Source organism: Scardinius erythrophthalmus (assembly GCF_964197995.2).
Source record: "Scardinius erythrophthalmus genome assembly, chromosome: 14".
NCBI classification, from domain to species: domain Eukaryota; kingdom Metazoa; phylum Chordata; class Actinopteri; order Cypriniformes; family Leuciscidae; genus Scardinius; species Scardinius erythrophthalmus.
In genome coordinates this window covers 9,007,455-9,034,453 of record NC_138234.1, presented here as the reverse complement: position 1 = coordinate 9,034,453, position 26,999 = coordinate 9,007,455, and the positions used below count along the sequence as shown (strand labels likewise).

The following is a 26,999-nucleotide window of genomic DNA, read 5'->3' as shown; positions in this document are numbered from 1 at the left end:
TTTTTTGAGATCATATGTTATTTATAAGGAATATAATTATATTTTAAAAATTAAAATTTTTTTTAATAAAGTCATAGCTTGTGGGGTAAAACGCCCCCTACGCTGAGGGGTAAAACGCCCCCCAGGGGCAATAGTTTCTCTCTATCATAATTACTATAATAACATATTTCTGTTTATCAAATATTTTGTTTTACACTTAATGCAGTATAACTAGGTGGTAAAATCTAAATATTTGAACAAAACATGAAAAAATTACCTCAAGTGAGCATTAGCTTGCTAGCACAGTTAGCTCACTGATGGAAGGTTGTGAAATTTGGCTATTTTGGACATTCCTGAAATAAATATTAATATATATATACATGTTGATACATTACTTGCCTTTTACGTTTAGAGATTAAAAACTATTGTCTGTTAATTTTGCTGTTGATCTATGAAGCAAACTGGTTGGTAAGAAAGGGGGCATTTTACCCCAGCGTACAAAAATATTTTCAGTGAAAATACTAATTAATTATGAAGGCTGAGCAATTTTAATATTTGGTGAATAACTCCTGCCATAGTCACTCAAAACCGGGATGGCAATTCTAGTCAAATTTATGTTTTGTTTCACTGTAATGTCACATTTTCCTTAAGGGGGGCGTTTTCCCCCACTCTACCCTAGTGTTTTGACATCGACAACCACAACCAAAAAGTGCATTTTACCTCAAACTTGCGACTAGTTAACTTTCTAAAGAAGGCGCAATCGCTTCTCGGGTCGACATCAACACACTGACAAAATTATATTCAGAATTTAAAATATTTTTATAACACTTTTTAATGTGTGATTGTGTAAAGGTGTTCACGAGATAGAGATACCAACCTTTAGCGAACTTGCTTTCAACGTCGAACGAACACTCGTTCTCATGGAGACGCGGTGTGCACGGAGGGGAGGGGCTGTGTGTGTGTGTGTGTGTGTGCGCGCGTGCATGTGAGAGACGCATGAGTGACAGAGAGACGCATGGGGAAAGGAAATGCAGCTGAACGAATACGCAGCGTGTTTTAAATAGCGTTAAAAAATGAAAGACCTTGACAAAGACGAAAACTAAGGACATTTACTCTATAATTTTATTTTATTTTAGTTAGTTTTGCCAAACACACATTACAGTTTTAGTTAGTTATCGTTTTTTTGTAATGCCTCGTTTTTATTTTTATTTCAGTTAACGACAATGTTTTTTCCCACCTAGTTTTCGTTTTTTCGTTCGTTTTCGTTAACGATTATAACCTTGCAACAGACTGGGCCGTCTGACCAATCAGAGCAGAGTAGACCAATCACAACAGACTGGGCCGTCTGACCAATCAGAGCAGAGTAGACCAATCACAACAGACTGGGTTTAGAAAAAAATAAATCTTCGAACAAACAGTTTTCAGCCACTTTGAGAAATGATGTAATGTTCAATGTTCACAATGAGAAAATTAAAGTGTTTTTTGACATTGGATGCATGTGAATCTATTGTTGGAGACTCCAAAACAAAACTATATAGAAACCTTTAAAATAGCATAATAGGGCACTTTACAAAATCTACAGAATGAGAGCACATTTAATTTCATGACATTTTTAATGTATTTTTACAGTTTTGTATTCTACAGCTCAAACTACAGAAGGCCTCGTTTTCAGATATGGAATATGAATGTAGTTTCATCTGTTGGTTTGAGAGTGTGTGCATGAGAGTTTATCACTGGATGTTTGTGGTTAATGTGCTTTTGTGTTTGCATGTCTTGAGGCGTGAATAGCGTGTGTGTTTCTGTGAATCGTGTGGGGTTGAAGGGACTTCCACAGTTTAACTTCATCTTTATGAGAAACGTTCTGGGTTACTTGACTGTAACCTTGTTCCCTGAGAAAGCGGAACGAGATGCTGTGCTTCTTAGCGCATTGGGAACGTCTTTAAACGTGACCAGCTGTGAATATAGTGTGTAAACACGTAAACAGAATTGACCCGGAGGTAATATAGCCTCGGTCGGTGACGTCATCGGTGCGCACCCGCGACACGAGGCTATGAATAGATGAGCCACAGGTGCATCGTCAGATATTTTGTTTGAAGAGCAGTCCGGGACATCATCAGCATGGCAATGTAGCGCAGCATCTCGTTCCGCTTTTTCAGGGAATCAAGTAACCCAGAACGTTCCCTTTCGAAAGCTACAGTCGATGCTGCACTGCTTAGTGCATTGGGAACGAGAATGCCCACGCCGCCGTGCTTGAAGGTGTCTGGACTCCTTACGGTTGTGTAGGTGTGCTCACAAGAACGCAAGAAAGCCCTAGACATTAGCTTGCAATGTCGACTCAAGGACGTGAAAGCCCGGAGTGGCATGAACATCCAAACTATAAAATCTTATGAATGTGTGCGGAGAGGACCAGCCTGCCGCATCACAAACAAACTGCAAGGGGGCACCTCGTGCCAAGGCAGCAGAGGAGGCGACCTCCCTGGTGGAGTGAGCCCTTAGACCCATTGGCAAAGCTTGGCCGCGCGCATCATAGGCAAGAGCAATAGCATCCCTGACCCAATGTGATATAGTCTGTTTAGTGGCAGCAGCCCCTAGGTTGCGGCCCCCATAACAGACGAACAGTTGCTCTGACTTACGCCACTGGCTAGTGCGGTGGACGTAGGCCTGAAGAGCACGGACTGGACACAGTCTAGGAGATCTCTCCTGTTCCGGCGTCATGAACGGCGGAGAGCAGAAGGCCTCAAGAGTGACAGGATGTACAGTCAAAAAGGCACCTTAGGCAGGTAATCAGGATGAGGATGCAAAATCACTTTCACCATTCCTGGGGCAAAGTCCGAGCAGGATGGCGAGATCGACAGAGCCTGCATATCCCCGATTCTTTTCAAAGAAGTTATTGCCATAAGAAAAAACATCTTTAGAGTCAGAAGTTTGTCAGATGCTGATTCTAGAGGTTCAAAAGGAGTCTCAACCAGACCCTTTAGGACTATTGCTAAGTCCCATGACGGGATATTGGTTTTTACAAGAGGCCTCAGACGTCTGGCCCCATGAATGAAATGAACGAACAGAGGATGTCTCTCGAGTGGCACCCCGTCAACCAAGGCGTGACAAGTCGAAAGAGTGGCCACATAAACCTTGAGAGTGGCGGGGCATGTGCCTGTTGATAATTTTTCCTGCAGGAATTCCAGAACTGAAGCAATCTGGCAGTTGACCGGATCTGTATTATTTATGACACACCACCTTTCAAAGACACTCCATTTGTTGACATAACTCTTTCTAGTGGAGGAAGCCCTAGCACTTAGAATGATCTCAATAACGGCAGGCGAAAAGCCCAGTGTCCCTTAGTTGGTACCCATCAGGGGCCAAACATGAAGGTTCCAGAGGTTGGGCCTGGGATGGAATATCGTGCCCTCCGTCTGAGACAGAAGGTCCCTCCTCTCCAGAATCGTCCATGGCGAGCCGTTGAGGAGAGATATTATCTCGTAGAACCAAACTCTGGCTAGAACTCCTGGGAGCAGAGAAACTGGAGGAAACGCATACAGGCACATTCTGGGCCATGTGTGCGCCATCATCCAGACCCAGGGGCTGGGTGACTCAGAGAGAAGTAGAGGGGACATTGCGCTTTCTGATAAGAGGCGAAGAGGTCCACCTCCACTTCGTAAAATCTGGTTCAAATCTGTTTGACTACTTCTGGGTGGAGTTTCCATTCCCCTATAGGTAGTTTCTGTCTGGACAGTAAATCCGCATCCAGGTGCCCTGAGATGTACATTGCCCTGAGTGACAGGAACTTTTCCTGGGCCCAGAGAAAGATCTGCCTCGCTATTCTGTTCAGATTGCATGAGCACAAACCTCCCTGGTGATTTATGTAAGAGACTGCCGCTGTTTACAGTTAACATCTTAAACTTGAGCGCTTTGACTGTACGTTTTAAGCCTCGAAGATTGGACGCAACCCCCCCATCTTTCTTGGGAACCAGGAACTATCTGCTGTAATAGCCTGACTCTCTCTCTGGAAGAGGAACATGTTCTGTAGCCTCTTTGCTCAGCAGAGATTGTAGCTCTTGTGACAGTACATGCGCTGCCCCCCCCGAATCACCAGAGGTGGCGAGGAAGTACAGTGGTTTCGTGAGGGTGTCAGGTAAGAGCTGTTTGATTTACATGCCTCGTCCTGTCGGGGCACACCCCCATAGACCTGGGAAAAAACAACCCTCAGGATTTTGTCTTAGGTCTATTATGAGGCTGCTGAGTGCAAAGAGCAGGTCCCCAGTTTTTTCGAGGGGGAGCGCAACTCGCTACACTCTGCTTTTGAACCCTCCTAAAATGACGATGAGCAAAAAGAAGAGAAGCAAGTGTCTCTTTGGACTGGCCCATCATCGTATAACCACACACACCTGCACCCACGATAGTCTTAATACGTTGAGGGCACAAAGATGCACGAAGAATAAGGTTTTCACCATGAACGAGTTAACATCATGGAGATCATCAAGGAGGGCAGTCTAGCTGTAATCCGGCCATTACACGAGTCACCACCTCGAGAACCTCTCAAATGTTTTATCATAACGAGAGAAGTGTTCGGAGGCAGCTTTAATTCCTCAGAATTAAATGTGGCCAAAGAACAGCCAGACAATATTATATTATATATATAATACATACATATATACGTATATATACACACACACATACACATATAAATATAATATATATATATATATATATATATATATATATATATATATATATATATATATATATACACTCACCTAAAGGATTATTAGGAACACCTGTTCAATTTCTCATTAATACAATTATCTAATCAACCAATCACATGGCAGTTGCTTCAATGCATTTAGGGGTGTGGTCCTGGTCAAGACAATCTCCTGAACTCCAAACTGAATGTCAGAATGGGAAAGAAAGGTAATTTAAGCAATTTTGAGCATGGCATGGTTGTTGGTGCCAGATGGGCCGGACTGAGTATTTCACAATCTGCTCAGTTACTGGGATTTTCACGCACAACCATTTCTAGGGTTTACAAAGAATGGTGTGAAAATGGAAAAACATCCAGTATGCGGCAGTCCTGCGGGCGAAAATGCCTTGTTGATGCTAGAGGTCAGAGGAGAATGGGCCGCCTGATTCAAGCTGATAGAAGAGCAACTTTGACTGAAATAACCACTCGTTACAACCGAGGTATGCAGCAAAGCATTTGTGAAGCCACAACACGCACAACCTTGAGGCGGATGGGCTACAACAGCAGAAGACCCCACCGGGTACCACTCATCTCCACTACAAATAGGAAAAAGAGGCTACAATTTGCACAAGCTCACCAAAATTGGACAGTTGAAGACTGGAAAAATGTTGCCTGGTCTGATGAGTCTCGATTTCTCTTGAGACATTCAGATGGTGGAATCAGAATTTGGCGTAAACAGAATGAGAACATGGATCCATCATGCCTTGTTACCACTGTGCAGGCTGGTGGTGGTGGTGTAATGGTGTGGGGGATCTTTTCTTGGCACACTTTAGGCCCCTTAGTGCCAATTGGGCATCGTTTAAATGCCACGGCCTACCTGAGCATTGTTTCTGACCATGTCCATCCCTTTTGTGACCGCCATGTACCCATCCTCTGATGGCTACTTCCAGCAGGATAATGCACCATGTCACAAAGCTCGAATCATTTCAAATTGGTTTCTTGAACATGACAATGAGTTCACTGTACTAAAATGGCCCCCACAGTCACCAGATCTCAACCCAATAGAGCATCTTTGGGATGTGGTGGAACGGGAGCTTCGTGCCCTGGATGTGCATCCCACAAATCTCCATCAACTGCAAGATGCTATCCTATCAATATGGGCCAATATTTCTAAAGAATGCTTTCAGCACCTTGTTGAATCAATGCCACGTAGAATTAAGGCAGTTCTGAAGGCGAAAGGGGGTCAAACACAGTATTAGTATGGTGTTCCTAATAATCCTTTAGGTGAGTGTATATATACACACAATACATATCAGTTCCTCAGCAATAAACTCAGCCAAAATCAATCAGACAAGCAAACACAGTCTGGATGATAGGCTGTTTAAATCTTTCATAAGTTCAGCCTGGTATGCCTTTAACACAGCCATGGTTTACAACACAGTACCAGCCTGACCGCTGAAAATGCATCTGATAATGTGATCCCAGGGGAGAGATCCCGCGAGCGTCTCCCCAAACTGAGGCAGTACCATATATCGCGTGCCCTCGCACCCGCGATAGTAGAATGGCTCGATGTCGAGGACACAAGACACAAATATTTACAATCTTTATTTATTTATTGTGAGTGTTTTAAGGGACTCTTTGTTGTGATCAAAATAATCTGGCCACTGCACGAGCGATCGCCCCGAGCAGTTCTCCTTTTATCATCACGGGAGAAACGCTCGGAGGCCGCAAACTCACGAGATTCAATGTTCTCTACCCGAGCCGAAGAAGTGCCGGGAGCACACACACACAATACCCTAAAGATGTGGAAAAGTCGATCAAAAGTGTGGCTACATTTCTCCAGGCTCGATGCCAACAGCACGCGATGCAGTATTTGCGGTAAAATAATTGCTGCAAAGACCGGTACCACGACAAATATGATGAAGCCCTTGACAGTGCACGGAGTAAACATAAGAGCAGAAAGTTGCTCCGTCTTCGACTGGTAAATAAGGCTATGTTCACACTTAGCGTCTTTTTTCAAAATGCCAGCGTCTGTTCTACATTATAACCCTATGGAGTAAACTGTTTTTTCAAAAAATTCCTGAGCACTTTTTTAGACACCACCGCCGGCGTCTTTTTCTGCAGCTCAGAGCGTCTTTTTAAGTTGAAAAAAGTTCAACTTTTCTGAAAAGAACGCCCTACGTCAAGCGCCTTTTTGACAGCTGACCAATGACAAGCGAGTAGCGAGACCTGTCGTTTCCATAACAACAAGAACAACAAGAAAATATAGCTGCGAGCAGCGATTGTGGGCCCAAGCCGGTGGCACCGGCACCGGGGATGGCGGTGCCACCGGCTTTGGCCCTCCATCGCTGCTCGCAGCTATATTTATATATATATATATATATATATATATATATATATATATATATAAATATATATATATATACATATATATATATGTATATAAATATCTATATATACACACACACACACACACACACATATATATATATATATATATATATATATATATATACTTATATATATATACGTATATATATATATATATAAATATAAGACAGAAAATTTTACTTGTCTTACCTTATTCTGATTTTATGATACACCCAAAATATTCCACAACAAATCCTTTAAATTTAATGTAAAAATAAAAACGAAAGTAAGCAGTGTTGGTCTCACGTAACCCTCTCATTAGAATCAAAATGTTTCAATATTTGCGATGTATTTGGATGCTAAACTATTCTTTATTATAGGCTTTGTACTTCACTCGTGTTCCAATATCGATGGAAAAAATCATCCTCTTCACACGCGCAAAAATGTTCTTGGAAACATCACAGTGGAGCTCTGCTTACTGTGAATGGTACAGATTGTACTACTGACTATTTAAACAGAGCAGTGTAATTCGTTTATGTTAGGTTGACTATTTTTATTATTATATTGTATTAGGGCTATAATGAACAGGCTGCGATGTCAAGATTGCAATTCTGGAATGTGTGTGTGTGTGTGTGTGACGCGGTTGCGGTTGAACAGTGGACACAAAAACATAAATAAAATGTTTTAGTTAATTCCTACATCCATAGGAATAAATTGAAAATGCTCGCTCTACTCCGCACCATTATCAATGTCTGTGCGGACGTCTGTATTTTACTAGTATATAGTATACTATAGTTAGCGATTTAAAAGCGCTCAGTGGTGTCACACGTCGATTAACCGGTGGGAAAATGTTATCACAGTCACATCCCTAATATATTTATATATAAATACAATAGGCCTACCTGAAAGAGAATTTTACTTGCCCGACCAGAGTATAGCCTGATTAGAACGTCAATAACAAAAAAATAACTTGGGAATCACTAAAACGAGAGATTATTCTAATTTCATTACATTCATTTTAAGTTGCAATCATCAGTTAATAATAAATGTATTACTGATCAATGGGGTTGCACTGCTGAGGCTCATGCTGCTTCTCCAGGAGAATTGTAAACAAATGAGCGCAGCACACAAAAAAGCAACCCAGTTAACAACATACTGACTATAAAAATTACAAATATGGAGTTTTTATATATTTTATAACATATGATAGAGTTAAGCAACCTCACTTGACGAGTAGGCAACTATTTCCTGAATACAATCACGATTGAAACTGTGACATTGATTTCATACAACAGGTTAATAAACAGTTACAATTAAGTCACTTACATTTTAGATGCAATATTGACTGTTTTTGTTCTGTTTCAGCAGCAAAAATAGTTAAACAAAGATCACAGCAACTTGTTTTCTCATTACTGAATGATTCAGCATTTTGAAACGAATCGCTTGACTCAAAGATTCAATGGTCAATCCATAAACATCTGTCTCAATCATGAATGACTCAGTCATTGGAACGAATCATTTGAACGAATGAATCAATGACTCGCTCATTAAGATGGTCGCCTGGCGACACCTAATGGCGGTTTAGTGTTATGTTTAAAAGTATCATTCTTTCCAACGTGCACCATTATCAATGTCCGTGCGGACGTCCGTTTTTTTACTTTCACTTTTATATTAGCGATTTAAAAGCACCCACTCGTGTCACACGTCGATTAACCGGTGGGAAAATATCCTCAGACACATACCTAATAAATGTATATTTAAATACAATATTGGCCTACCTGGTAAAAAGTGTTATATACTATTTTGATGTCCTTTTGGACACAAGAGGGCAGTATAGCCCTATGTTTGCTTTTTTGTTGAACCAAATAGCACTAAATAGCCTGTTTTTAACTTTTTAATTCTTCTTGAATTGCAAAAACAGAATAAAATGGGTTTAGTTGTGATATTTGTATACTTTTATATAGAAATAAATGGTATATAATTACATTTTTAGAAGATTTTTAGTGTTTCCTTTTTGGACATTAATCCCTCGCCGTAGCAAAACCGTTTGAGATATTTATTATCCATTCACAACTTAGCATATTTAATGTAGTTTCATCATGTTGAAAAAGTTTGGTACGAATAAAATAAATAGTTTAAGAGGAGTGGCTAAAAATTCAGAGGCTGATTTTGCAAAAAAATTCACATTCAGACCCAAATATCTGACTTCCTGATGGCCAGAGCTATTGAATGTAAATTAGAAAGTTGTCCGGCTTGATGAGAACAATATAAAAACTATTTTTTCTTTACTGTAGTTAAAACTAACCCCCCCACTTTTGTCTAAAGCATGTTGAAAGTGACACACTTCCTGCTGCCAGTTGGTGGCGCTATAACTTTGACTCACAATAGCTACATCCATCTGATCGGCCTCTTACCACGAACACACTGCTGAAGTTTCATCAAGATCAGTTAATGTATGCAGAAGTTATTCCACTTCCGTGTTTCTCTTTTCTCGCCATAAATTCGATTCCTCGCCACAGCCAAACCGTTCGAGATATCAAAAATCCGTCCGCAATTTAGCATCCTCAAAGTCTTGACTACATGCACACCGAGTTTGAAGGGGACACGGTGAATTTTCTAGGAGGAGTATTTCACATTCCACAGCAAGCGTTTTCCAAACAACCCATAATAGCCGACTTCCTGTTGGGCTGGCGTAAAACTTGACCGGGGTAAAGTTGTTCGGCCCGATGAGATCTATATGTGTACCGAGTTTCATATTAATTCATGCGAGCGTGTTTGATATATGGATCAAGTTTTAGAACCCCGTTCAAGGGGGCGCTGTTGAGCCCCCCTGCCACGCCCGGGTACCAGCTTCAGCCCGGCCCTGATGGCCGTGGGTTTTGACCTGTGTGCAAAGTTTCAAGAGTTTTTGAGCACGTTAAGGACCCCAAAAGCCCCTGAAACCTTGATTAACAATATAAAAGCAAGAGTCAAATCCCCCCCTCCCCTCACACACACACAGACACAGAGAGAGGGAGAGAAAATTCTTCAGAAAATCCACATTCAAACCAAAATATCTCTCTTCCTGTTGGTCGGAGATGGTTCATGTAAATTAGAAAGTTGTCCGTCTTGATGAGAACAATACACATACCAAGTTTTGTGATTCTAGGAAAAACTAAGCCCCCATTTTTGACTAAAGGTGGCGCTACTGAGCCATTCCACCATGCCCGTTTCTGAAACTTTGCACATGTCTACTGGCTAATAAATGTGATGTGTCTGTTGAGTTTCATGCAATTTCAAGTATGTTAAGAGTCTCAAAAGCATCAAAAAAGAATATTAAAGTTTGATGCATTGCCACGGTAACAGTATCTAAGATATCAATAATCCTTTCACAGGTTTACATCTGCCGTGTGTCTACATTGTACACATAAAGTTTGAAGCAAATCGGGTAAAAATAAGACACTGATTTCAAAGCATTTTGAAAGTGATGTACTTCCTGCTGCCTGTTGGTGGCGCTATAACTTTGACTCACAATAGTCACATCCATGTGATCGGCCTCTTACAACGAACACACTGCTGAAGTTTCATCAAGATCAGTTAATGTATGCAGAAGTTATAACACACTTCCTGTTTCATTTTTTCGCCATAAATTTGTTTCCTCGCCACGGCCAAACCGTTCGAGATATCAAAAATCCGTCCGCAATTTAGCATCCTCAATGTCTTGACTTCATGCACACCGAGTTTGGAGGCGAATCGATGAATTCCCTAGGAGGAGTACATTAAATTCCACAGCATGCGTTTCCAAACAACGCTAAATAGCCAACTTCCTGTTTGGCTGGCGTAAAACTTAGAGCACGAAAGTTGTTCGGCCCGATGAGATCTATATGTGTACCGAGTTTCATATTATTACATGCAAGCGTGTTTGATTTATGGACACGTGTTCGGATCCCGTTCCAGGGGGCGCTGTCGAGCCCCCCTGCCACGCCCGGGTACCAGCTTCAGTCCGGACCTGATGGCCGCGGGTTCTGACGTGTGTGCAAAATTTCAAGAGTTTTCGAGCATGTTAAGAGCCCCAAAAGTGCCCGAAAGGTTGACAAAATAATAATAATAATAATAATAAATATAGCTGCGAGCAGCGATGGCGGGCCCAAGCCGGTGGCACCGCCACCCTGGTGCCTTTAGTTACACTAAAGCCACCGGGGTGGCGGTGTCACCGGCTTGGGCCCTCCATCGCTGCTCGCAGCTATATTATATATATATATATATATATATATATATATATATATATATATATATATATGTAACAAAAAAAATATAATATATACATTATATATGTAACAAAAAATAAATAAATAAATATAATATATATATATATATATATATATATATATATATATATATATATATATATATATATATGGCGAGGCGAGGAACGGGCAGAGAAGAGCGAACGTTTTTGGACATTCATCATATTGCATTGGTTTTCATTTCTTGTCCTCAAACCAAGCACTAATCTGTTTATTTTTAAGTCACACATTCTCCATTGATTAAAAAAGACAATCAAATGTATTTTTTAATGGTAGTATTATTTTATACAGAAATAAATTATTTATAATTCAGATGAGAATAAAGTTAGTGTTAATTAAAATTGTAAGGAAAACAAATATATTGATCTAAAATCTACCATCATTTGCTGCAAATAGGTTGACTATTTATATTTATTATTATATTTTATTACGGCTGTAATGAACCGGCTGCGATGTCAAGATTGCAATGCTGGAATGCACAGTGTGTGTGTGTGTGTGTGTGTGTGTGTGTGTGTGTGTGTGTGTGTGTGTGTGTGTGTGTGTGTGTGTGTGTGTGTGTGTGTGTGTGAGGCGTGGGCGCGATCGAACAGTGGAAACATAAAAACATAGGCTACTCCGTCAGTTTGTTCATACAGGACATCATTTAAACTGCACTGTGTTTACTTAGGGTGTATTCACACCTGCCTTGTTTGGTTCGATTGAATCGAACTCTAGTTCGTTTCCCCCCTTGGTGCGGACCTTTTGGGCAGGTGTGAATACAGCAATCGAACTCGGGTGCGGACCAAACAATCGAACCGAGACCCAGCTGAAGAGGTGGTCTCGGTACGGTTCCAAACGAACTCTGGTACGGTTCATTTACGGTGTGAACATGAACCGACCCAACTGCAGAAAACTGCGTCTTTTTATTTGACTGCTCTTATGAGGATACTTAACAAAACTGACATTTTGGCATAATGGTGTCTTATTATACAGACATCCAAAGTCTCCCGGAAGTTCCGGCAGTCTCCCGCATGTCGATAGAAGCGCATGAATGCCCGCAAATCATTTAAAATCTCCGGAAATCTAGAGCGAGCGAGCAAGAGTGCGCGCACGGCAGAGAGAGGGAGCGAGAGACCTTGCGTGTGTGTGCCAGCTAGTGTGCCTCACGAAGCGCATGTAAGGACCCAAGCAATCAATTGTCAGTGCGGGCGGGCTTTTATCTATACTACCATAGTTTCTTCATATTGCGTTTGTAAAGAATAACACCAAATCAGTAAAATAACAAATAGGCGATTACATTACGAAATATCTCCTGCTTTTTTTTTTTTTTTTGCTTTTTTTTTGCACTTCCTGCTTTTCCCTGCTTGAGAATTCCTGTCCAATGAATGGACGACCTTAGCACACGTGTGGTTTTGTTTACACATTTTGGTTCACTTGTAAAAAGAGCAGTGTGAAAACGAACCGTACCAAACAAAAAAAATCAACATTCTATTTGGTCCGGACCAAAGCAAGTGAACTATCGGACTTTCCTGGTGTGAATACACCCTTATATTTATGTACACTCGCAATAAAACACAACATTGTGCTTTTGTAAAAAACATTCAAGCAATCCCACCCCCGAAATGGCGCTATTTTTTAAATGAAACTAAAATGCTCACGGCTGCATGGGCAATAACACGTCTACAGCGAGGAACGAGCAGAACAGAGTGAATGTTTTTTAGGATGTCCGTATTTCACTTTCGCTCATCATATACTCACCCTCATGTTGTTTTAATCCTTTATGAATTTCTTTCTTCTGCTGAACAGAAAGGAAGATATTTAGGAGAATGTCAGTAACCAGACAGTTTCTGATCCCATTGACCTCCATAGTAGGAAAAAAATGTATACTATGGAAGTCAATGAGACCAGAAACTGTCTGGTTACTGACATTCTTCTAAATATCTTCCTTTCTGTTCAGCAGAAGAAAGAAATTAATAAAGGATTGAAACAACATGAGGGTGAGTATATGATGACAGAATTTTCCATTTAAAGTGGAGTATCCCTTTAAGTTAGCGATTTAAAAGCCCCCGCCGCGGTGTCACACATCAATTAACCAGTGGGAAAAAATTCTCAGTCACATCGCTATTATATTTATATATAAATACAATATACAATGGGCCTACCTGATTTTGAACACAAGAGGGCAGTATAGCCCTATGTATGACTTTTTTTTTTTTACTAAATAGCGCATTCTGGCTGATTTTAAACTTGTACATAATTCTTGAATTGAAAAAAACGGAATAAACCCAAAACTAGTTCTGTTTCGGTTTAGTTCTGATATTTGTATAATTTTATATAAAAATAAATGGTGTATAATTAAATTTTAAGAAGATATGAGATGTTTTCTGATTCCTTTTTTGACATTATTTTAATCCCTCGCCATGTCAAAACCGTTTGAAATATTTAATATCCGTTCACAATTTAGCATCTTTAATGTATTTTCATCGTGTTAAAAAAGTTTGGTGTGAATAAAAAAAAAAACACTTAGCAGGAGTGGGTAAAAAGCAGAGGCTGAATTTGCAAATAAATTCACATTCAAACCAAAATATCTGACTTCCTATTGGTCGAAGCTAATAACTGTATATTAGAAAGTTGTCCGGCTCGATGAGACCAATGTACGTACTGATTTTTAAAACTGTGGGTAAAACTAACCCCCCCACTTTTGTCAAAAGCATTTTGAAAGTGACACACTTCCTGCTGCCAGTTGGTGGCGCTATAACTTTGACTCACAATAGTTACATCCATCTGATCGGCCTCTTACCACGAACACACTGGTGAAGTTTCATCAAGATCAGTTAATGTATGCAGAAGTTATTCCACTTCGTGTTTCTCTTTTCTCGCCATAAATTCGTTTCCTCGCCACGGCCAAACCGTTCGAGATATCAAAAATCCGTCCGCAATTTAGAATCCTCAATGTCTTGACTTCATGCACACCGAGTTTGGTGGGGATTGGATGAATTCTCTAGGAGGAGTACTTCGCATTCCACAGCAAGCGTTTTCCAAACAACCCATAATAGCCGACTTCCTGTTGGGCTGGCGTAAAACTTGACCAGGGGAAAGTTGTTCGGCCCGATGAGATCTATATGTGTACCGAGTTTCATATTAATTAATGCAAGCGTGTTTGATCTATGGACCAAGTTTTGGGACCCCCGTTCAAGGGGGCGCTGTTGAGCCCCCCTGCCACGCCCGGATACCAGCTTCAGCCCGTCCCTGATGGCAGGGGGTTCTGACTTGTGTGCAAAGTTACAAGAGTTTTTGAGCATGTTAAGGACCCCAAAAGCCCCTGAAACCTTGATTAACAATGTAAAAGCAATAGTCAAATCCCCCCCTCCCCTCACACACACAGAGACACAGAGAGAGGGAGAGAAAATTCTTCAGAATATCCACATTCAAACCAAAATATCTCTCTTCCTGTTGGTCAGAGATAGTTTATGTAAATTAGAAAGTTGTCCGTCTTGATGAGAACAATACACATACCAAGTTTTGTTGCTGTTGATAAAACTAACCCCCCCACTTATGACTAAAGGTGGCGCTACTGAGCCCCTCACCACGCCCGTTTCTGAAACTTTGCACATGTCTACTGGCTAATAAATGTGATGTGTCTGTCGAGTTTCATCCAATTTCAAGTATGTTAAGAGTCTCAAAAGCATCAAAAAAGAATATTAAAGTTTGAAGCGTTGCCATGGCAACAGTATTAAAGATATCAAAAATCCTTTCACAGGTCTACATCTGCCGTGTGTTTACATTATACACATAAAGTTTGAAGCAAATCGGGTAAAAATAAGAGGGTGATTTCAAAGCATTTTGAAAGGGACACACTTCCTGTTGCCAGTTGGTGGCGCTATAACTTTGACTCACAATAGTCACATCCATGTGATCGACCTCTTACAACGAACACACTGCTGAAGTTTAATCAAGATCAGTTAATGTATGCAGAAGTTATAACACACTTCCTGTTTCCATTATTCGCCATAAATTCGTGTCCTCGCCACAGCCAAACCGTTCGAGATATCAAAAATCCGTCCGCAATTTAGCATCCTCAATGTCTTGACTTCATGCTGACTGAGTTTGGAGGCGAATGGATGAATTCCCTAGGAGGAGTACATTAAATTCCACAGCATGCGTTTCCAAACAACCCATAATAGCCGACTTCCTGTTGGGCTGGCGTAAAAAGTAAAAGTACGAAAGTTGTTTGGCCCGATGAGATCTATATGTGTACCAAGTTTCATATTATTACATGCAAGCGTGTTTGATTTATGGACCAAGTTTTCGGACCCCGTTCCAGGGGGCGCTGTCGAGCCTCCCTGCCACGCCAGTGTCCCAGCTTCAGCCCGGCCCTAATGGCCGCGGGTTCTGACCTGTGTGCAAAGTTTCAAGAGTTTTCGAGCACGTTAAGGGCCCCAAAAGTGCCCGAAAGGTTGAAAAAAAAAAATAATAAATAATCCTTAGAAGAACAATAGGGCTCTGCGCCCTTTCAGGGCTTGGGCCCTAATAATAATAAATAATCCTACCGGAAACAATAGGGCCTTCGCCCTTTCAGGGCTTGGGCCCTAATAAATAATCCTACCGGAAACAATAGGGCCTTCGCCCTTTCAGGGCTTGGGCCCTAATAATAATAAATAATCCTACCGGAAACAATAGGGCCTTCGCCCTTTCAGGGCTTGGGCCCTAATAATCCTACCGGAAACAATAGGGCCTTCGCCCTTTCAGGGCTTGGGCCCTAAAAATGGAGACGGTATAATGTGGTATAATAAATATGGAGCACCATACAGTTTCCTTCCCCATATAATGTCGTGCACCCACAAACGTCTTTGTGAACCGACATTCTCCTCCCCGGTAACTTCAAAAGCCAACGCAAGAGCCAACTTTCTCTTTCTCGACATTTTTTGCATCACACAGCACTAGGCTACTGTTGCAGCTGTTGTTATAGCAACAAAAGACGCGCTCGGCTGCTATTTGTAACCGAACGCTGCCAGCGTTTTTTTTTGCTAAAAAAACGCCGTTGTCAACTTTTTCTTGTCAAAAAAGACGCTAAGTGTGAACATAGCCTAAAGAGGTACCTTGTTGATCACTCTGACAGTGTTTATACTGCAATAATGACCTACTGAGTGTACGCAGCCGTTCAAAAATGTGTTGGGTAGTCAGAATTTATTTTCAGTAAGGATGCATTAAAGTGATCAAAAGTGACCTTAAAACATGTGTAATGTTACAAAAGATTTCGTTTCAAATAAATGCTGCTCTTTTGAAATTTTTATTCATCAAAGAATCATGAAAAAATGTATCATAGTTTCCAAAATATTAAGCAGCAAACTGTTTTCATATTTTCTGAAGGATTATGTGACACTGAAGTAATGATTTTGAAAATTCAGCTTTGACATCACAGGAATAAATTACATTTTGAAATATATTCAAATAAGATTTTAAATTGTAATACAATTTCACAATATTACAATTTTTACTGTATTTTTGATCAAACAAATTCTGCTTTGGTGAGCATGAGCTCTTTATAAAAAAAAATGTTCCTTTGTGCTTTTTTAATCTTGTTAAAATGGATTTCATAAAATTGGTATCGAAAAAAGTATCGTTCAGGAACCGGTATCGAAATCAAGGTATCGGTATCGGTATTGGTTCCGAAATTTTTTGAACGATACCCAGCCCTAGTTAACAGTACATTGGAAACTACTGCGTAATGCGGAAACAGCTATGTAACATTATAGTCCTAACACAGAGTTAGCAGCAATGGCAACTCTGCTTAATGCAGACTACTGCACAGCTGGTGGTAACAGTTCCATGAGTACATTAATAAAACTCACCGAACCCACGACGCTATAGGCAGTGCATCAAACTCGAAACCCTGGCGAACGTGTTCTGAGAAGACAGCCAGCATACCTAAATCCCGTAGGCATTAAGCCAACATTGAAAAGCGTCGAATTCAGTGAGAAAGTCTTAGTATAAAACAGCACGTCCCTAGTACAGGGCCAACAGCACTCTGAGCATCGGCATCATGCGAGGCTGACAGCTCAGCAGATAAGGCGGGCAGGGATCAACCTGCGCTCTGAACGGTGTAAGTGACTTTGGAACGCAGCTTGGTATCGGACGGAGAGTGACGCTGCAGTCACCAGGTCCGAGACAATGCAACATCATTCACTTAGAATGAGCGTAGGTCTCCAAGTGCTTCGCTGGGGCGAGAGCAGGTGGAAAGGCCATCTCAAGGAGAGCTCTCAGCACTTGTTAGTGTGAAGTGTCTTGCTCAACTATGGACCCAGCAGCGGACACACAAGAAGGTTCCACAGCTTGGGGCTGGGGTGCCAATCGTGCCGATTGCCTGTAGAAGCAGGACTTTCCTGAGCGGGATTGTCATGGGGGAGCCCCATAACTCCCTCATGTCCGTGAACCGGGGATGATAGGCCAGTAAGGGGGTCACGAGGAACTGACACTCTCTTGTAGAACATAGTTTTCTGATGTTCTATAGCCGATGTACAGAAGTGCAAATCAACACATAACCGAATGTACATAAACACAGTGCCAGTGGCCGTAGCGACAACAACTGTGAATATACACAGTTAGATAATAGCCCCATAATAGCATAGCACCTCAGTAAATGCACAAACACAGTCGTAGCCGTAGCTACAACTGTGAATATATGAGTTAGCACAGAATAGCCAGTTGCACTAAAGGAAACGGGGCAACATAACAGCGTAGCACATGCACGTAACAGCATCGGTCGCTGTAGCGCCAACTTAATATACACAGTTAGCTCAGTATAGGCACTGAAGGATACGGGGCAACACCGCAGCATGAACACATCCATGTGCAAATAAATGCTGCGCAGGTCGCCGTATCGACAGAGACTGTGAATATGCACAGTTCGACTGGGATAGCTAGTTGCACTAAAAGATACAGGGCAACATGACAGCATAACACAAGTGCGTAAAGAATAGCGCATCCATCTATGTACATAAACGCAGCGTAAGTCGCCGTAGCGACAGAAGCTGTGTAGAGACAGAAACTGAGATGCACAGTTAGATTAGGATGGCTAGCTGCACTGAAGGAAACAGGGCAGCATTACAGCATAACACATCCGTGTACGTACATACATCCAGAAACTGTGAATATGCACGGTTAGATTAGGATAGCTAGTTTTGCACTGAAGGAAACAGGGCAACAAAATAGCAAAAACACGTCCTTGTACGTACATAAGTGCACTGTAGTCGCCGTAGCGACAGAACTGTGAATATGCACAGTTAGATAGGATAGCTGGTTGTTGCACTGAAGGATAGAGGGCAACATAACAGCATAACACATCAGTGTGCACTTTTAAAACATCTGTGTGTATAATGCAGCGCAAGTCGTCGAAGCAACCAAAACTGCATGAATATGCACATGAATACGTTCAAACACAATGGTCAGTTACGTTGAAGGGCAACATAACAGCATAACGCTTTAGTGTGTACACAGATGCAGCGCAAGTCGCCTTAGCGACGAACTGTGACTATGCCCAGTTAGATAGGATAGCTAGGTGCACTGAAGGATACAGGGCAACGTGATAGCATAGTTACATTAGTGTGTACATAAACACAGCGTAAGCGGCATAGCGACATCGACTCTGAATATGTAGTTAATCAGAATAGACGGTTGCACTGAGGATACAGGGCAATATATAACGGCATAAATCATAGACACATATCAATGTACATAACACAGCGTCAGTGGCATCTCACAACAACTGTGAATACACAGTAATCAGAGTAGCCAGTTGCACTGAAGGATACAGGGCAATATATAGCGGCGTAATCGTAACACATATCAGTGCGTAGTGTGTACACAGCGTCAGTTGCATCGCACAACAACTGTGAATACGTAGTAATCAGAATAGCCATTTGCACTGAAGGATACAGGGCAATGTACAACGGCATAAATCATAACACATATCAGTGTCTGTAGAGTGTACATGAACACAGCGTCAGTTGCATCGCACGACAACTGTGAATACGTAGTAGTCAGAATAGCCATTTGCACTGAAGGAAACAGGACAATATATAATGGCATAAATCATTACACATAACAGTGTGTAGCATGTACATAAGACAGCGTCAGTTGCATCGCGCAACAACTGTGAATACGTAGTAATCAGAATAGCCATTTGCACTGAAGGATACAGGGCAATATCGTGGCATAAGCATAACACACACATATCAGTGTACATAAACACAGCGTCAGTGGCATCGCACAACAACTGTGAATACATAGTTGAATCAGAATAGCCAGTTGCACTGAAGGATACAGGGCAATTTATAGCGGCATAAATCATGAACACACCTAGCGAGCCCGCGAAAAGGACTGGAGTGGCGACGGGCAGCGTCAACTCGTCTTTGGATGGGAGAGGGCCCACCAGCGGCCTGCTGGCGGCAGTGGGCCTCATCCCCGCTGATGCCCGGGTTTATTCCCCTAAGGGCGCGCACTGGCAGTCCGGCACATGCCTGTCGTTCATGAGTGCGGCCTCGGTTGATCCTTGTTAGGGTAGAGCGAGGCACATATCTGGCATGTAGCAGCCATCGGATGCGGGGAGGAAACATGGTGAGAAACCTCTATTGCAATTTCCACGATGACTTCAGATAAGACTTCTAGCGTGAAGAAAGAGATTCTGACGTAATTGTCACGTCCATGCTATTTATACTGCCCGCGGACCGGTAGGCATTTGCATGTTTCGCGTCAATTGGCCAGCTGTCTCCAGCTGGCGTTAGCCTATAAGATTTCAGTGAAAATGGAGAAGGAAGGAGTTCCCATATATGTCAGTATGACGTAATGTCGAAGTGACCGCCTTGAAAGGGAACAAAAGACCTGACGATGCACCTGTGGCTCATCTATTTATAGCCTTGTGTCGCGGGTGCGCGCCGGTGACGTCACCGACCGAGGCTGTATTACCTCCGGGTCAATTCTATTGACGTGTTTACACACTATATTCACAGCTGGTCACGTTTAAAGACGTTTCCAATGCGATAAGCAGCACAGCATCGACTGTAGCTTTAGAAAGGGAACAGTTTTACTGTGAAAAAGTACAGAATCAGTGAATGCTAATGTCTGACAAAAAAACTCTCTGTGATATATTTGAATGTGAAATATTGATAAACTGTATGATATATAGTATATCAATATTTCACATTCACAGATATCACAGAGAGTTTTTTGTCAGACATTAGTATTCACTGAAGCTTGCAGATAAGGAAGTTTCTACTGAAGCTTGAAGCAAGTTTCTACTGAAGCTTGAAGCTACTGAAGCTTGCAGATAAGCAAGTTTCATTAGAAGTAATTTGCAGCTTTAGCGACTGTTCGAAGTTATTTCTAAAAAGTTTCCACTATTCTTGTTATATAAAACATGAGCCCCTGTTGATATGGACGGTTCTTTGAGCCCTGGCAGCGCCGCGGCTCCCACCACGCGCATCACTCGCTGTGCGTAGGGCACCAAGTGCTGAGGGGGCACCAAAAATAGCCTAATGAAAAAAAAAATTATAATGCCGATATTATTTCATTAGCCTATATAAATATTATTAGGCACATTTTAGCCATGTATATGTAACAAAAAAGGGGGAACAAGATAATTGAATTGCTCTAGTCTAGAAAGTACTTCCAGTATGAGATTCTTTGTTTGAATATTTTGTCTAATAAATGTAATTTAGCGGTCATATAGGGGTTTGGGGGTTCATATAGGGATTGTCAAAGTTTTTTTTTTTTTTTTTTTTTCAATCTACTGAATTTTCCGTCAACGATATCAGGGACACCGAAACACCGGGGAACATGAAATTTGGTGAGCATGTAGCCCCACTAGACTTTTACGGAAAAATTTTGTTTGGTCCCCGGGGGCCACTTGCAGTTTTTCCTAAATAACTACTTGAACCGTGGAACCGAGGATGAAGAAATTTTTATGGTATGTTGGTCTTAAGGGCCCACATCAACCTAGCCCATAATCACTCATTTGTCATTTGCGCCCCTCCCATAAAAAATGAAAATGCAATATTATTCTGCTTTAATCGCCCCTATCTTCAGTGGATATGTTCAGAACTGCACCATATTTCATGTGTATGATTAACTTGACATCCTCTGGGGGTATGCTAAGTTTCGTAGAATTTCATCCATGGGGGGTATAAAATAAATTCATTTATGTGCACATTTAGTGACTGTACACTCATCGGCCTGTAGATGGTGCTGTTGAGCGAAGGGTTGCTGGTTTAGGATGATACTGTCACACACACACATGCAGGAATACAAACAAACGCAAGCATGCACACACACTGACATCCACACGCACAGACACACACCCATACACACACATACAAATCCACATGCACAGACACACACACACAAACACACACGCACACACACATGTACGCACGCATACATACACGCACAGACACACACACACACACACAGACACACACATACACAAACACACACACATACGCACACACACACAGACAGACATGCACATACTACTACTTTTTTTAGGTATCAGCCATATACCCGATTTACCAATACCCAATGTGTTATGCTTGGGCAGTATACTAATGACGTGGGTGGGACATGTTTCATGCCATGTTAGATCACATCCTGAGAGTCTACGCTTTCAGAAAATATATAGTTTATATAGTTGAATCAGTTTTCTCTTCGTGGTACAGACCAAAATGTATTATGTGTACACTTTCTTCACCTAAATCCATAAAATCCCATTAATTTCAATGGGACATTTACTTATGTGTTCTAATAGGTACAGTGGGAATGAGTTTAATTTTGTTAACATTGTTTTTTTTAAAACTCTGGGACCAGGGCTACAAGATAAAACCACTTTTTTGGGGAAAAAATGTTTTTGATTTCAGTAAAACACAACAAACCCATGCCAAAGTCAGATAACTGACTTTTACCATCAACAGGCACCTCAACCGTTTGGTAGAGGTTTGTATAAATTGAATGGGAGGGTCCTTTGAAAAAAAAATCACAGATTTTTCATACTTAGTATGTATAAATATAAGTATATATACTATTTTGATCCTGTGAGGGAAATTTGGTCTCTGCATTTATCCCAATCCATGAATTAGTGAAACACACTCAGCACACAGTGAACACACAGTGAGGTGAAGCACACACTAATCTCGGCGCAGTGAGCTGCCTGCAACAACAGCGGCGCTCGGGGAGCAGTGAGGGGTTAGGTGCCTTGCTCAAGGGCACTTCAGTCGCTTTTTACTGTTAACCACTGTTATGGATGTGACGTTTTCACATTATGGATGTTAAGTGTTGAAACTAATGACTTTTTATATAAAACTTAAATAGTAATGGCAAATAATTACAAAACTCTAAATTATCCATGATCCACAGGAATACTCCAGACAGTCTTTTAAAATATACAACTTATATACATAAACACACAATACAGCCAAATTGCTCCACGTCATTTATTTTTGTGGAAAGCCAGTGCAGGCCTGAGCGGCGGTCATATTTTGTACCGCCATGCGGTACATCTAGTTCAAAGTGACATTGAATTTGGGAAAAACTTGTCTGGATTATTTTGAGAATTTTTTTATTTTGCTATTCTGTTTACTGAAGAAAAGTTTGCACTTTAAAATGTGTAGTGTGTGTTGGCTATTCTACATATGTTTACAAAGTCAGCAAAGCTGTGAAGATTTTACTTTCTCTTTTTAGTGTTCTTAAGTTTTATACTGTGATGCTGCTATTGTGTTATTGGTATTGAGTTATATGTTTGGTAATAAAAAGTTAAACTGGCAAAAACAAACGTTTTTTTTCTCGGGGTCGGGGTGGGGGGCATCATAAAGGAATTATGCTTAGGGCACCAAAATGGCTAGCAGCGGCACTGTACATATTGATATATTTTGTATTGACATTTTTGTAATTCTTTTACAAAATTGTATACCATGTTTGTCATCTCTGTATTGTTTGTAAGCACAATAAAAAAAAGAATAAAAAAAAAAAAAAGAAGCTGCGCTGGTAGAGTCCTGCGGCTACTCTCGAATCGCTCTCACGGTACTTTGATGTGTTGTATTACATATTTATTAAATGTTTAATTTAGTTTTTCCACTGCATATACCACTGTATATAAACTGATAAAGTTTATAGACTGATTTATTGAGTCTCCAGCAAGAGTCTCCTTTCCTGCCAGACCTGTTTTCTCTATTGTGTTTTAAATGAGTCAGATCACTTGATTCTCACCTTTCAGAGCCCAGACATTGAATCGTTAGGTTGATTGACTTTCACCTTTTGTCTTTAATGACTCTGGGATGGCTCTTGGAATTGGAGTTTCTGGCCAGTATCAGCATGTGAATAGTTATGCTGATTCAATTGGACTCAGAGTAGGGTGTGTTCCCACTTCATTTGCATGCTTTGTTCAGAGTTCCCGCCTCTATGTAATCCCTCCCCCTTGGAATGTATATAACTACAATGTATAATGTTTTAGTTAGATTTGGTGACTGCAGCTACCGACAGCTCATGTTTTCAATAAACAATCCTGCTGAAGAAACAACCAAGTCTCCTGGTCTTCGATTCTGAGTTTACAACAGATGGCATACATCACATTCACGTGGCGTTGGCGCAAGTCGGACAAAATTTCTAACCGGCATGCACCACTTCAAGTCAGCCGCCAATCGGTCTGCACAGAGCTGCATGAAGTCGAACAAGCCTTCAGTGTCAATGTGAGAGGGGAGTGTCCAGCGGCTGGAGTGGCAAAAGCCAATGTGTGCTTGTTTTACAGAGATATTTACCGATATCTTTTGCATTTCTGATCCAAACAACATCAAACTTGGAACTGCACTTACTCATGCCCATAGCAAGACACCTGTCAAGTTTAAAATCCATCAGACTAACGGTTCGAGAGATATGCGAATCACAGACAGTCAGACATTTCTGTAATTTATAGATAGATTGATGTATCTGCATCCATCAATAATCTTCCTACTGACTTTCATGATGATGTTAGACCCAGCAAGTTGATTTGTGTACTTCATTATTTACATACAGCTCTTTTAAGCTTGGATTGAATACACTGCATTCTTCACATTCTTCGAGCGCTTGGAAACAGTGAATCATTTTGCAAAAACAATTGGTTCAATAGATTTAAAGTTTCAAAAAGCTTTGTTTCTCTCATCACTATAACAAGACTGCCCAAATTTATAAGTGACTTCTTAAAAAGACAAGCTCAATGTCACCTATAATAAGTAGACTTCTATCTTGTTATGTGTGTGAACAAATGTCTTTGCACACACACTCTGTGTCCCATTGTGAAATCCCACAATTCACTTTAACATTTAGACACGGTCTCCTCAAGAACATCAGGACTGTCAGCTTTGAATGACTGTGATTGACAGAGCAACAAATGTTTTGATTTTTCTCATGTTTTCCAGAGTCTCTGCCTGATCCTGTCACCAGCAGAGATGCATCATCATCATCAGGATTGTCAAAATGTGAACATGTTAACATCACTGAACTTTGTCAGACATGTGCAGGTACATCAATAGTCATATGAGCTTTTTTGCTGATTTAATGCCAGGAATGCATTCAAGAAATATTAATATAAAAATGAACTTACTCATGTCATTCTAAACAACAGGTTTGAGTTTTTGTAGATATCTTTTGCCGATATCCGAGCTCCTGACAGAGAATTAAAATCAGCTTGTTGAAAATCTCAACTCTGTTTTATCATTGCTCATTTGTTTCTCCAGAAGGCAACGCCCCCTGTTGTGATTCTGTTGAAGCTGTGCTGCGATTGGTCGTCACTGCGCTGATGGGCGTGGCTTCTGCGGCTGCTGCTGTTCTTCTGGTCAATGACGTCAGAGCTTCAAGAGGATAACAGGAGAAAACAGAAGAGATAGCACTGAATTTATCCAGTTGAGCATGTTTTAGAAAGATTTAAAATCAACATTGCATATTTGTTTTTTCTGTTTTTATCACTGTATCTACTCAAGACTATTTTGGAAAGATTTAGAAATCTATATTCACAGATAGAACAAAGTATGAAGAACAGCATTTATTTGAAATGGAAATCTTTTTTAACATAAATGTATTTTAGATCAGTTTATTTTTTTATTTTTTTAATAAACTGTGGTCAAATACTTTCTGGAGCAAAGTTTTTTTTTTTTTTTTTTTTTTTTTTTTTTGCTGTTATGAGAAATATATATAATTGTTTAATTTAACTTGTTATGAAATGAAATCTTTTAACCCTCTGGGCTTCTTCGGGCAAAAATGCCCGAAAAAGTTTACGTTTTGAATTCTTAAATTTTTTTGGCTTAATCGGACGGGTATGAAACTTGATGACTTTTGTTATATTACCTATGTGAACACAAAAAAAAAATTCAAGGAGATGATTCAGATATGTTAAAGGGTCGTAAAAAAATGTCACTCTTAGCTTCCTTTGGGCAAAAATGACCGACCATAGGAAATGAATGGGAAATAGGAAAATTCAGAGAAACTTTTGATCGTACAAACTAAAGATCAGCCACTGAGCAGAAAAAAAGTGTACATCAATGAAGGGGTGACACTCTAAATGAAAAAAATAAATAAAAGGTGGAGAAATCATATATATAAGCCTCTCTATGTATTTCTATAGGGAGCTATTGGCAGCCTACTGGCGTTACATGGCATTGCACTGCACTTCTCGTTTATCGCCACTAAATGTTGCTCTTCTCATGTCAATTTTTTTTTCTTCTCTAGATCTACACTCCATTCTAATGGAAAATGTTGTATTTATTGAAAACAAATTAATAAAATTATATAAAAAATATATATTAATTATATATTAATTCTAATGGAAAAATAGCTAAAATATATATATATATATATATATATAATTAATGCAAAGTATCATAAAAATCTTTAAAAATTCTAAATAAAGATCAAAAAATATTATTGAACAAAAATACATTTCATTGGTTTTCATGGGAAAAACAAAAATTAAATGATAAGGCTTCGTCCCTTTTTGCCTGAAAGGAAGCCGAGAGTGTAGTATTAATGAGGAAGCCCAGAGGGTTAAATATTTATCAAAATGAAAGGAGTACAAATGTCTGAATCTTTAAGACTACAAATGTAATTATTTTATACCTGTTGATCTATTATTTTATATATTCAGAGATTGCAAGCTAAAGTTTGTTGTTGGTAAGTCAATGGTTCATCTTTTTCTACCAAAAAAATAAAAAAATAAATGCCATTAGTGTCATACAATATTAAATATCCACTCCATCACACATTACACCACTATCAAGTAATCGAAGGCAAATCAAGGCCATATTGTCCCATCTTTATTCCAGGACATGTCCTGCAATATTTGTTTTAAAAGTTGAAAAAATTTTTTTTGGACAAATGTTGTCAGAAGTGCCCCTAATTAAATCCCCATTAAGAACAAGTTTTATGAATCTTTATGACCTCTAAATAATATTGAATAATTGTTGTTGTGTATCAAAATGGATCATCCATTTGTATCAATGATAGTGTATCATGGTGACACATGGTCAAATAACAGATGACAGAATAAAATATTATTAGGCATATATATATATATATATATATATATATATATATATATATATATATATATATATATATATATATAGTTTTATGGTGCTTAATCTAACCCCCTACATGGTTATTAATTAAAGACACCTTCTACCTTATTTTGA

At 40.2% G+C, this 26,999-nt stretch overlaps 3 protein-coding genes across 5 annotated transcripts in view; 2 read left to right on the top strand and 1 right to left on the bottom strand.

Annotated features, from left to right (window-relative positions):
- Window positions 1-25,668, top strand: part of LOC308701960 (uncharacterized protein) — a 92,407-nt gene extending 66,739 nt beyond the window's left edge. Inside the window, exons 3-4 of one of the 2 annotated variants that reach the window (XM_081384460.1) lie at window positions 24,732-24,833; window positions 25,050-25,668. In XM_081384460.1, the coding sequence (XP_081240586.1) occupies window positions 24,732-24,833; window positions 25,050-25,177 (230 nt within the window). In that variant the 3' untranslated portion in view covers window positions 25,178-25,668. The remainder of the gene's footprint in view (window positions 1-24,731; window positions 24,834-25,049) is intronic. The other variant, XM_081384461.1, reaches the window with a different exon arrangement.
- LOC308701935 (uncharacterized protein) overlaps window positions 1-26,999 on the top strand; it is a 166,878-nt gene that overhangs the window by 76,858 nt on the left and 63,021 nt on the right. The gene's annotated exons all lie outside the window — the stretch shown is intronic.
- Window positions 1-26,999, bottom strand: part of LOC308701953 (uncharacterized protein) — a 116,914-nt gene that overhangs the window by 63,746 nt on the left and 26,169 nt on the right. Inside the window, exon 2 of one of the 2 annotated variants that reach the window (XM_081384446.1) lies at window positions 24,917-25,163. In XM_081384446.1, coding sequence (XP_081240572.1) covers window positions 24,917-24,920 — 4 coding nt within the window. In that variant the 5' untranslated portion in view covers window positions 24,921-25,163. Of the gene's footprint in view, window positions 1-24,916; window positions 25,164-26,999 lie in introns of those variants that run through there. The other variant, XM_081384445.1, reaches the window with a different exon arrangement.